Genomic DNA, 12,129 nt, shown 5'->3' on the forward strand with positions numbered 1-12,129 from the left:
CGGGTGCTCCCCCAATTTTTTTCTTAAGACGTGGATGCTAAAAAATGATTTACGTAATAAATTGTTGCATCTTCGCTCATGAAAGACACTGGAGAAAAATCTTTAATTAATAATAAAATCTAGCAGTGGTGAAGTGGTAAAACGAGATAACTCACTTTTGACTGAAGAGCCATTTTTCATGAATATCTCAAAATCTAGGGGGAATTGCAAAATTTTTGTGAGAACCTTTTTTGCGGAGGAAATGACGTGTTATAGTAAATGTTATGAGGAAAATTCGGCTATCTTTCTTAGATTCGGAGATATTGCTCAAAAACTTGGCTTAGAGACTACTCAACTTATCTCGTTTTACCACTTCGCTACTGATATATGTAGTTTTGTGCAAAAAAACAGTATTTATATCAAAAACTTATTAATATCGCTTGGTATAACATTATTTGTATAGCATTACTGTTTTTGAGTCCGGAAAAAAAAATTTGAGTGAAGAAAAAGGCGCCGTCGTATTCATTCCATTGACATATTAAGGTAAAAGTTAAAGTTAGGAGTTCAAAAAATTAATTACATAGAAAATGGACGACGATTATGTTTTCTTTGTCTATTTCGTAAATTATCTCTATTATTTTTACTGGAATCTTCAAATATTTCTTCTCGGCCTTTGAGTTTCTTAAAATATCTGGAGTCATCGTCTAGCCACCAGATCTACTGATCATTAATTCTATAAAAATCGTAAAGGTCGGTGTTTGGTAATTCTCTGGAATAGAGTGAATTTCTATTCTCAAAGTCATCAATTGGGATAATCTTACTTTTTTGTCTCTGTATGTATAGGAAATAAATAACTTTCATTATGTAATTAAATGTCACATTCTTCATTCCGATTTAGTTCATATGCAATTTTTCGGAAAAGACTCGTTTAAGGGGTTATTCTCATGTGAACGCCTATATTTTACCACTTTTTCGGATTTTTTTTTTTATGCGACGACAAACTTCAATCATGTTGATTTTTCAATATATTTTTATTTGTATTTTGAAATATACGAAAAAAATTTTTTTTTTCGTTTTTTACATTTTTAACATATATTTTTTTTAAGTCAAAGTAGTCCCCAACAAAAAAAGGTAGTTCACTGGTCAAGGTGATAGCGGCGGTTCACGTTGTCTGACATAAAAAAATCGAATGGATTATTATTCAGTAGATCTGTGGCTATCGTCCCTACCAAATATAATCAATTTCATTAAAAACAAAAAAAAATATCGAACTTCAAAAAAAAAATCACGAAAATCTCCTTCTTTTTCGTTACAAATCGTTTAAAAAAAATATGAAGATATTGTCGAAAATAAACAATTGTGGTAGGGACGATAACTATAAATGAGTAGAAGAACATATGTAAATTTTAAAGCAATCGGTTGAATACTTTTTCTTGTAAGACCTTGACCGTTTCAGAAAATGACGATTCGAGAAAAACGCGTTTAAAGTTGAAAGCCTGGTAGACAATCGCTTACGACACGTCGGCGACTATAAGCTGTAACTTATCAAATACTATGAATTTCGGTCTGAATTTTTCACAGCATGTTTTCAATAGGTTTTACTGTCAAAATATATAAAAAAAAATCGATTTTTTGAAGTGCTCACATGAGAATAACCCCTTAAAGACTACTGAGCCGAAATCCCGTGTGCTTTCCTTGAGAAACCGTTCGAGAGTGCCTCCGCCCTCAGCTCGTCTAGGGTGAGAGGTCCGACTCAACGACAAGGCCCTTTTGTCTTTTGGCTTGTCCACGTGTTGGGCTGTTTGGTCATAAACGGCCCAAGTGTTTCCCCACTTCTCAGAGACGTTTACAATGGGTCGCTTGATTGGATTCCAATGTCAAAAATATTCCCTACATATGTAAAAGAGTGTTGGTCTATTAAATTTATTGGATTATGGACAGGGATTTACTAAATAATATCAAACGATTTGGCTGTAAACTTGAATTCTTTATTATTGGAAATGGGATAATGGTTCAATAATCAAACGTGTGAATCCCGTTTTAACTCTTATTTTATACGCTGGAAAGGCACGACCGCTCTGCTTCGTTTCCTTAAGGGGGGAGCCTGCTTTAGAGGCTTCAAAAAATCGATTTTTTTTGCGTAAATCATTTCCTAAACTATCCAAGAATATGTCTCCAAAATTTCAGAACAAAATTCGGATTATTTCCGGAGATACAGACGAAATAGTGAGCAAGTGTCGAGCAGGTATACGAGCATCACGAAAACTTTGACACGCCATTTCTCGGATTTCCATTTTTATGATTTTTTCAAATTGAGGGGCAAGATAGGAAAAAAAGTAAACGTCCTATCGAAACGAATCAAAATGCGTTGTATTTGGAATTAAATTCTCTTCTAGGTGAACCTAACATATCTTAAGAAAGTTAACATTAATCCGGTTTTTAAACGGTTTAAAGTAATTTTTTTTTAAATGCATTTTTTTTTCAATCTGCGAAAAATTGTTGAATTTTTCATTTTTTGTTGAATTTTCGTGGTTCACCCAGGAATTACAGTATTGAAAATTGAAAACTTCTTTTGTTTTTTTGTTTCACATGAAAATTGCGACCTGCATCTTCCCCACCACACAGAAATTGCACACTCGAGGCGCCTCCGTAAATTTCTTCAAACATGAAGAATATCTAATGTAAAATAATAAAAAAATTTGAGAAGACTCTTCAAATATATAAGAATAAATCCTAAAAGTTTCATTTCAATCAGACATTTCTTTCCTTTCCAAAAAAAATCCTTGAAAATATAGATTTTTTGAAGCCTCTAAAGCAGGCTCCCCCCTTAAACGAACTAACTAATAGACTAAAGGGATACAACACCCTGGACTGGCCTGGACCTGATGTCTGTCATCAACAATGGTCCCACTCATGCACTGCACCTCTGTATACATCCAGAAAAACCGAGCATACACATCACCCCCAAACTTCCTAGAATTTTCTCCCATAAAAATGTTTTCGACTCTCAAGTGGAAACACTAAAATAAAAGAAATACTAATCGTACAAAGACCCATTCATTCCACTTGAAAATTAATTTTTGACAAACATTCGAAATGTAAGCTCCAATAATTATCGCACGCAGAAGGTATATCTTTCTCCTATGATGTCTCCAGGGGAACTAACCTTCAGTGATCAGTTTTCACACTCTGGACTCTGGACCCATTCAACAAAAGGCCCTTGTTCCCTCATTTCTTTTTTTTCTTTCTCTGTTTCTGTTTGTTAAAACTATTCTAAACATTTCGGCACTGTTCTGAGAAAAACTATAAAATACTGACATGGACTAAACAGAGCTATAGACAGACGGTTAATTTTTGTCCACACATACCATGCACTTTCAATAAAATTAGTCCTTGAAGAGCCCATCGGGTGCCCAACCGACCTTTTCGAAAACTTGTCTCACTTTTGTCAACAATAAGTCGTCTTATTTGATCTTGTTTACGAGTGATTTTGGAAATATAAATCACTAGATAGGTTTTTACATAAAATATCACTAAACATCCAAACGTAACCGGCCAATACAATTCTTATATGAACCCGCTCATAATTAACGCGAAGAAAATATCAGCATTTTTGTGGAAATATTGATGAACCGATCCAAAAATTAATTTATTACTTTGATTAAATTTCGTTCCTATTGGAAATGTTCAGAAATGATTTTATGGTTTTTCTTAGAAGTGAGTAAACAAAAGGAAAAATTTTCACAAAATAAGCACATACTAAGGGGCATAATAAGGTACAAAGTGAGAGTAAAGGAATTTGTTTTCGTTTGTCCCTCAAAGAGAGAAAGAGAAATGAAGGACTTTGCTCTACGTGGGTGGAGAGCATTAAAATTATTGTTCTCTAGTACAACATTTTTTCTAGCTCTGAATTCGCTCACAAAAAAATCCATTCAAAATTTTATTATCTCCCCCCGATTTTGAGATATTCATCAAAAACTGGTCAAAGTCAGACGTGACTTTTCTTGTGTTACCACTTTGCTCCTGATATTTTAATTGACTAAGTCGTTTGGTTTCGCCCCACGTAGAACAAAACAAAATTTCTAAAATTGCCGGCAATGAAGAAAAATACGTCATTATTTTGACTTATTGAAAATTGCTCCAGAAACCAAGAAAATGTGATGATTAAAAATGGAATTAAAAAAATTTCTGGCTCTTCTAGGAAATCCAAACACCCTGATGTGTTCATTTCTATTAGAGGAATTCTCAAATATCCTGATATTCAATTTTCTCATGTACTGTCAGCAATAACGAGCGAAAATCAAAGAAATATCGTCCAATAGTACCAAAAGAATATTGTCTTGAATCAATACAAATTCATTTGTTTCGATTTATCGTTAGCCATTTCGAACAACTTATTGTCTTAAAATACCACAAATACCATCCACAGGAAACCTAATTAATTTCTTCCAAACAAATTATTCTTTGTGACGATGCAAAAAAATTTTTTGATTCACTCACTGTTTTTGCTGTGTTTCAACAGAAATCAGATTATTCAGCTGATACGCTGTTGGATTTTCATAAAATAAATAGAGACCAAAAGTCAATCTTATTCTCTTCTGAGTGTTGAAAGACATTTTTATGGGTTCGAATTCTGAGAAGTGTGAGGCATGACATTTAGGCTTGTTTTTAAGTATGAAGACAAAGTGGAATGAATAGGACTGTTTGAGAGCATGTGGCTGGAAGGTCCAGGGTGTTGTTTCCCTTTGTAGACCTGGTCAGTTCGTCTAGGAAATCGGTATAGAGTGGACGTGTCTTCCGAGCATAATTATTTTGACTTGAATCTTGAAGAATAAAATAGTTTAAATCACTTATTGAATTATTATTTCTTATAACCCATTTCCAATATAGGCCTAAAACAATTTCTAAAGTTTGTAAAATACAAAAAAAAACTTTCTCTAAAAAATTGGAATATTTAAAAAATAATGAATTACTTTTCAGATGCAAGAAGTTGCACGACGTGTGACAAAGTTCTTGCCGAGCTCGAGAAAATCGACGACGACACTGATACATTCGGTGTTGACTTTGTCAAAATTAATGACAAACGTTTGGCGAAACAATATGGCATCAAGAATTTTCCAGCGCTCACCTACTTCCGAGAAAAAGAGCCGATCATCTTCGAAGGTAAATTTTCTTCATTAAAAAATCGTCTGTGTACGTGCACTTGTAGATTCATCGTGCGAGTAATTCAACAGGTGACCTGATGGACGAGGAAAGCGTCCTGGACTTCCTGACGAGTCTCGAGGCGATGGACCTACCGGACAGGATCGAAGAAGTCAATGCGAAAATTCTCGGAAAAATCGTCGAGGACACGGAGTTCGTTGCTGTACTCTTCTGTGAGTCAAAAATCGTCATCAATCGCAAACAATCCCGTGAAAATAATAATAAAATAAACATATTTCTGTTACTCAAATTTTTATGTCCGTCCGTTTCTGTTTAAATCATTGGCTTCTGTACATGCGGAAGATATGAGATTAATCAATTTTTTAAATGTTAAATCTGCATGTGGATACATCAGGAAATGAAACGAGGAAATGCCCTTGGATCGTGCGATTGTCGAATGAACCGTTAATGTCGCACACTTTTTCCCAATTTTTTTTTCGTTTGTTGTTTCTTATGAAGATCTTGTGTGTATCTCGTCCTGACAGGTCCAAACACGGAGCGGTGCACCGGTAGTGGTTCCAGTAAGTATTCATGTTATAAGGAAACTCTAATTAAGGTTTTACATTATATTAATAATGAATTAACTGTCGCACTAGCATATCTCGATGGAAATAGGATGAAGTGATACACGCAGAGAAATATTCACATATAATACCACAAGTGGTTCAAAATTATCGAATATTTCCCGATAGATTCGTTGCAAACAAATGAAGGAGTCAAGTTTTTCAGGCTAAAAAATCACGAGTGCGAAGCACGAGTGCGAAGCACGAGTGATTTTTCTGGAAAACTTGACGAGCTTATTTGTTTGTAGGGAACCTTGAGGGAAATATCAGATAATTTCGAAGTTCGAGTGGTATTCGGGGGATTATTTTTTGCATCCAAATCTTGGCCGATAGAATTGCACCATGAGACATAATTTTCAACGAATTGCCATTAATCTGTCAGATACAATTGAGGGTTACTTCAACATTTGTTTTTTTTTATATATATCAACATGCAAAATTTCCAGTGAAATTTCCAAGAATATCCGCTGAAATACCGTGTTGACTATACAAAATAACGTCGAATGGTGCAATCCTATTGGCCAAGATTTGGATGGGAAAAATAATCGCTGATATTCGAGGTAGGCTATACAAAATATCAACAAATGGTGCAATTCTATTGGCTGAAATTTGGGTGGGAAAAATAATCAGTAGTAATATCTCAAGACCTTCAAAATTATCGGATATTTCCCGAGAGTTTTGCTGCGTAGCAACAAGAGGGATAACTTTTGCAGGTTAAAAATCCCGAGCGTTTTTCTGCGAAACTTATCCCGATCGGTGCTACGCAGGGAAACTGGAGGGAAATATCCCAGTAATTTTCAAGGTCGAGGGGTAGTTGGCTGGATTATTTTTTTCATTCCAATTTCAAGCAATTAAATGTGTGGCACTTCGTAGTTGTGGCTTCCAGCATATATTTTCTATCTGCACAAAATGTAGATAATTGTTTCCAAAGGTTCCACGTCTAAATATCCAGTCGAAAATACCCAAACAAAAATCTCCAATGAAAAATGTCCAAAACAATAATATCCAAAACACAAATATCCAAATGCTATCAAATCCAATACAAAAATTAGACAAATTTATTTTGCACTCCAATCCACCTTCTCGGATCTACAAACAGATCCAATGTTCGCGGATATATTTGCTATTGGGTTTTTTACAATCGGATATTTTCGAATTGGATATTTTTAACTGGATATTTTGGACTGGATATTTTCGACCGGATATTTAGACGTGCTCCCGTTTCCAAATTGTGGCTTTTATCTTCACCATATTATTAGGAACATTTAAAAAAAATTTCTTTATCAATAATGTCCAAGGATTCTCCTCCAAATCTGCTCATGTCGAGGTAAAGTCTTTGAACTTGATTTTTTGTAATGACAGTTTTGGGGTTTGAAACGCGTACAAATTGTTTATCGGATATTTTCATTGCTTAGCAACAAACAGGGAAATATCCGAAAAATATCCGAAGTAAAACTCTCTTACTTGTACCACGTGACGGGAAATGCCACCATTTGATTGGTTGAAATTGGGATGAAAAAAATAATCACATATAATACCACAAGTGGTTCAAAATTATCGAATATTTCCCGATAGATTCGTTGCAAACAAATGAAGGAGTCAAGTTTTTCAGGCTAAAAAATCACGAGTGCGAAGCACGAGTGATTTTTCCTGAAAAACTTGACGACTTCATTTGTATGCAGGGAACCTAGAGGGAAATATTCTATAATTTTGAAGCTCGAGTGGTATTCAGGGGATTATTTTTCCTATCCAAATTTCGGCCAAGAGAATTGTGCCATGACATGAAAAGAGGTTTATTTGGTTAAGTGTCGTTTGTTTACCAAAATATTCAAAAAATTATCGCATGTAATACCACAAGAGCTCCGAAATTATCGGATATTTCCCGATAGGTTCGTTGCAAACAAATGAACGTGTCAAGTTTTCCAGTTTAAAAATCACGAGCGCGAAGCGCGAGTGATTTTTCTGGAAAACTTGACGAGCTTATTTGTTTGCAGGGAACCTTGAGGGAAATATCAGATAATTTCGAAGTTCGAGTGGTATTCGGGGGATTATTTTTTGCATCCAAATCTTGGCCGATAGAATTGCACCATGAGACATAATTTTCAACAAATTGCCATTTAATCTGTCAGATACAATTGAGGGTTACTTCAACATTTGTTTTTTTTTTATATATATCAACATGCAAAATTTCCAGTGAAATTTCCAAGAATATCCGCTGAAATACCGTGTTGACTATACAAAATAACGTCGAATGGTGCAATCCTATTGGCCAAGATTTGGATGGGAAAAATAATCGCTGATATTCGAGGTAGGCTATACAAAATATCAACAAATGGTGCAATTCTATTGGCTGAAATTTGGGTGGGAAAAATAATCAAGAAAAATTGCCTAAATTTTCCATAATTCTGGAGGGAAATCCGATTGTCGGGAATTTTACGGAACTGCCACGAAATTTTCCCGGCCAGTTCCGTAATTTTTTGTTGAACCAACCGCGAAAAATTACGATACTATCGCGTAAAATGTCTCAGTCGATTCCGTAATCCATGAGCGAACAGCGAGTTCCGTAATTTTTACGGAATATTTCTCGCTGTGGACATGGAAAGAATAGTCGGAGAAAAATTACTGTGTCAGGTACTAGAGTCGAGGTGCAAATTGCTACGATACTGGAATGTGTTCTACTGCTACATAAAAAATTATATCAATACCATAAATGCTGTAATACATCTTGCTATTAATGATCCGTGGCTTCATAAAATTGACGAAACAGTACCATCGAATTGGAAGGTTTACCATTTTTTCTTTGGTTGTAAATGAAAAATTAATGGAAATTGTTGTATATTAACGACTCAAATGTCGAATAAGTTTAAATGTTCTTTATTCTTAAAGACACTCAAATTTGTTAAAACTGGAGATGGTAAGGAAGAGGGAGATAGTATACAGAATGGGATTGATGTTACTCGTATAATGAATAGTTTAAAACTGAAACTGAACTGGATAGGGTTATCAAGGAATATCAGGGTTATCAAGGATCTTAAGGAGAGGTTTTTGAAAAAGTGTTAGGAGTGTTAGGAATAGTACATATTGTTATATCCAGCGAAGAATAAAGACGACACAGGTTGGTAAATGTTTGGGGCGGTTTATTAATTACAAGAAGTATTACAATGTGTCATGTAAGAGCTCCGAAGAGAGACACACCAAGACTAATGTTATCCAAAAGACAGTCGTTCTTCTTACCAAGTTCAGATCATAGACAAATGAATGATATTCGAAGGGGGACACGTAACAATATTTAGAAATGCATATCTATAATTTTTCATATTTTTAGGAATTTAGGGATAAACATTAAACGTACGCATTACGTTAATAGCGTTTGTCTATTAGTTTAGTTATTTAAATAATGCGAAGATAAGATATTTTGAAGGTTATTGATAATAACAAATCTATAAGTTTTCTAATCCCTATAAAACATAAAGAGTAAATGTTGAAATATAGTGGGTATACAACAAAATCCTTTAAAAGTTTCTACCTCGATCAGTTTATTTCATTACGCATTCCTTCATTTTTTACTGTGCCACACCGTAATTTTTGGGTACTTCACTGTGATTGGTTAACGATGAGCGCCGAATATATCCGATTATCGCCGACGTTGGACTCCGCCATGAGACCTGTTCCGACAGCCATTTAGCGCCCATCTTCCCATCTCGCTCATTAGACTTTGAATTTTTATGAGGGCGATATAGAAATTGTCCTGAGCCGATAAAAAAAATTTACGAGGCACCATAGTAATTTTTATCAGGCTTATAGTTTCCACCGAGAGTGTAAGGCAGCATAGTAATTTTTATCGGAATCACACTATAAAAATTCACAAAACACTAGTCATCAACGATATTTTTCCGTAATAATTTCCACTTTTTTGAGTTCGAGGAAGGGCTAGGGTCAATTCCCAGACGAGGAAAAGTGAAAATTAGTATGGAAAAACACTTTTCGTTCATTACACTGAGAGAAAAATATCGTAGATTCTATGGAATATATTTTGTAAGATCTATATTGTTTCATGTGAAAATAGAATTCCATTGTTTCAACATTTGAAATCTTAATTTTACCAGAGGGTTCTCTGTAGAGTCTAAATAATGACATATTCGTTTGAAAATGAGTCATTATTTCATTGAAAATAGCTTATTCCATGGGATTTATCGATTCAAATCGATGAATGCGATATATTCAAATAACTATTTACATGTGATGAAATATTCAAGGATTCCAAAGGAATATACTATAGATTTGAACCCCTACACACAGAAAAAAATTATTTAAAAATGACGTGTCTATTCTGTAATCTGCCAGTCAAAACAGTATTCAGTAAAAATGACGGTACAGAAATTTACTTAAGACTTCAATCCACCCTCTTGGATCTACAATAGACATAATTGATCATCAAAATTCAGTATTTTTTTTTTCCATTGGATCTTCAGGAAGTTATGCATTTTTTCATTCAACGTTCCATACGTTTCCTGGAACGTTCTGGACTTTTTCCTGAAGGTTCACTGAAGAATGCTTAATTGTTCCCTAGTTGTTACACAATATTGTTTCGACTGGTAGAGTACGAAACGAGTACCTAATTATTAAATAATTTTTCTCTCAGTGTATGTGATCAAACATGAAATTTCTTGAGTCCTCAGAATCAACGATTAAAGCATACGGTTTAATGACGTAATTAATTAAAAGCCCTCATATATTTTGTATCGTCAAGTACTTATTCCATTGAGATTATTGAAAAACACTGAGTATTTAAATAAAAAAATAATCCGTCCGTTTTACTCAATTTTTCTCTCAATGTGATAAACGAAAAATTGAACGAATCAGCACTCACTGAAGGTCACATAATTGACAAGAAATAAAGTTCAAATACACGAATGTGGAATAGAACGGATGTCCAATCAATTAGAAATTCTGTTCTGTGAAGGCAATTATTATTTATTGATATATGGCTCTGAAGAGATGTAATGTAAAACCTTAATTGAATGTACTAACAAAAGCTAGAATAGTAGATTGAGTTTTTTCCATTCAGCATCAGACACATGTAAATATGCACGTTTTTTTTTCATTTCTTTACACTCCCGTTTGGTCATGTTCATTCATTAAATGTGTATAGTTATCCTAATAATCCTAAATCAGGATGCTGATTGATTGGTCAGTAATACGAGTAATTGATTTGGAATGGGACAGACAAGCCCGACTGCAAGAAGTGCGCAAAGGCCTTGCAAGAGCTGGAAAATATTGATGATGAGGCAGATCAACTCGGAATTGGATTCGTTAAAATAGCAGATGAAGAACTGGCAGAGGAATACAATCTGGGGGCACTTCCAGCACTGGTTTATTACCGTCATCAAATACCAATCATCTATGAGCGTAAGTGTCTTAGAATTTTAATTTCATAAATTTTTTACGGAATTTGTTTCTCAAAAAATGAATAATGAGTTAGTTTTTTCAGTCGAAAAGTTCCTACAAAAGCTTTTTCTGTTTCTCTCGCTTATATTAATGTTAAAGAAGAACTCGCCCCCAAAATTCACCCCGGAAGTCTTATTTACACAATTGAAATTCGCGATTTTATCGTTTTTATTCCATATCTCGATGAAGATTGACAAGAGAGAAAAAAACATGAATAGAAAATTAGTTCTTATGAAATTATGAACAAAAAAGGTCTGAATTTTTTTTTATAACAATCCAACTGGAGATACTAGCACGTGAAGACGTACATGCACTCTCCAACATGTGGTTGGCCAGTAAGTTATACATAAGCCTTTGCTACTTGTTTTTTTAAATTTATTACCAAAATGAAAAAAAATGTGAAAAAACCTTTTTTGGGCAGAATTTTATAAGAAATAATTTTGTATTCAGAAAAAACTGTAAAACCGGAACTGTAATTTGCTTAAACAATATATTTGGGGCAAATTTTCCACATTTCTGTTAATTAGCATTGAACCTAACGATAAAAATGAAAAAACCTTTTATAGGAATTATTCGATCAATATTGAACTAGAAAGAATTGAGATGAATTTTCGATGTGATGAACGTGTCATTGACTTGTGTGATACAGACTATCTCGAACCCATCGTTTTTTTAAATTTCAGATGAACTCAGCAAGGAAGAAGACGTCCTTGAATGGTTGGTGTCCAACAAAAGTACTGGAGATGAAGAAGATGTCATTGAAGATGTGACAGCTAAAACCCTCAACACTCTTATCGGAAACATGGACAATCTCGTCGTCCTTTTCTGTGAGTATCTTCTCTCATTTAGGCATCATTGACTATTCAATAATTCACACAAATTATTGATGATATAATAATAATATTAATGTTTGAACTATGTTGAAGCATTGTTAAAT

General features: G+C 34.2%; 1 protein-coding gene across 4 annotated transcripts in view; it reads left to right on the forward strand.

Moving 5' to 3' along the window:
* The window catches only part of LOC135166658 (uncharacterized), a 37,002-nt gene that overhangs the window by 3,269 nt on the left and 21,604 nt on the right, over window positions 1-12,129 (forward strand). For 2 of the 4 annotated variants that reach the window (XM_064129130.1, XM_064129132.1), the window contains exons 2-6: window positions 4,960-5,142; window positions 5,214-5,354; window positions 5,667-5,702; window positions 10,971-11,153; window positions 11,876-12,019. In XM_064129130.1, the coding sequence (XP_063985200.1) occupies window positions 4,960-5,142; window positions 5,214-5,354; window positions 5,667-5,702; window positions 10,971-11,153; window positions 11,876-12,019 (687 nt within the window). The remainder of the gene's footprint in view (window positions 1-4,959; window positions 5,143-5,213; window positions 5,355-5,666; window positions 5,703-10,970; window positions 11,154-11,875; window positions 12,020-12,129) is intronic. The other 2 variants (XM_064129131.1, XM_064129133.1) reach the window with 1 other exon arrangement.

The sequence above is a fragment of the Diachasmimorpha longicaudata genome, chromosome 10 (genome assembly GCF_034640455.1).
Source record: "Diachasmimorpha longicaudata isolate KC_UGA_2023 chromosome 10, iyDiaLong2, whole genome shotgun sequence".
Classification (NCBI taxonomy): Eukaryota; Metazoa; Arthropoda; class Insecta; order Hymenoptera; family Braconidae; genus Diachasmimorpha; species Diachasmimorpha longicaudata.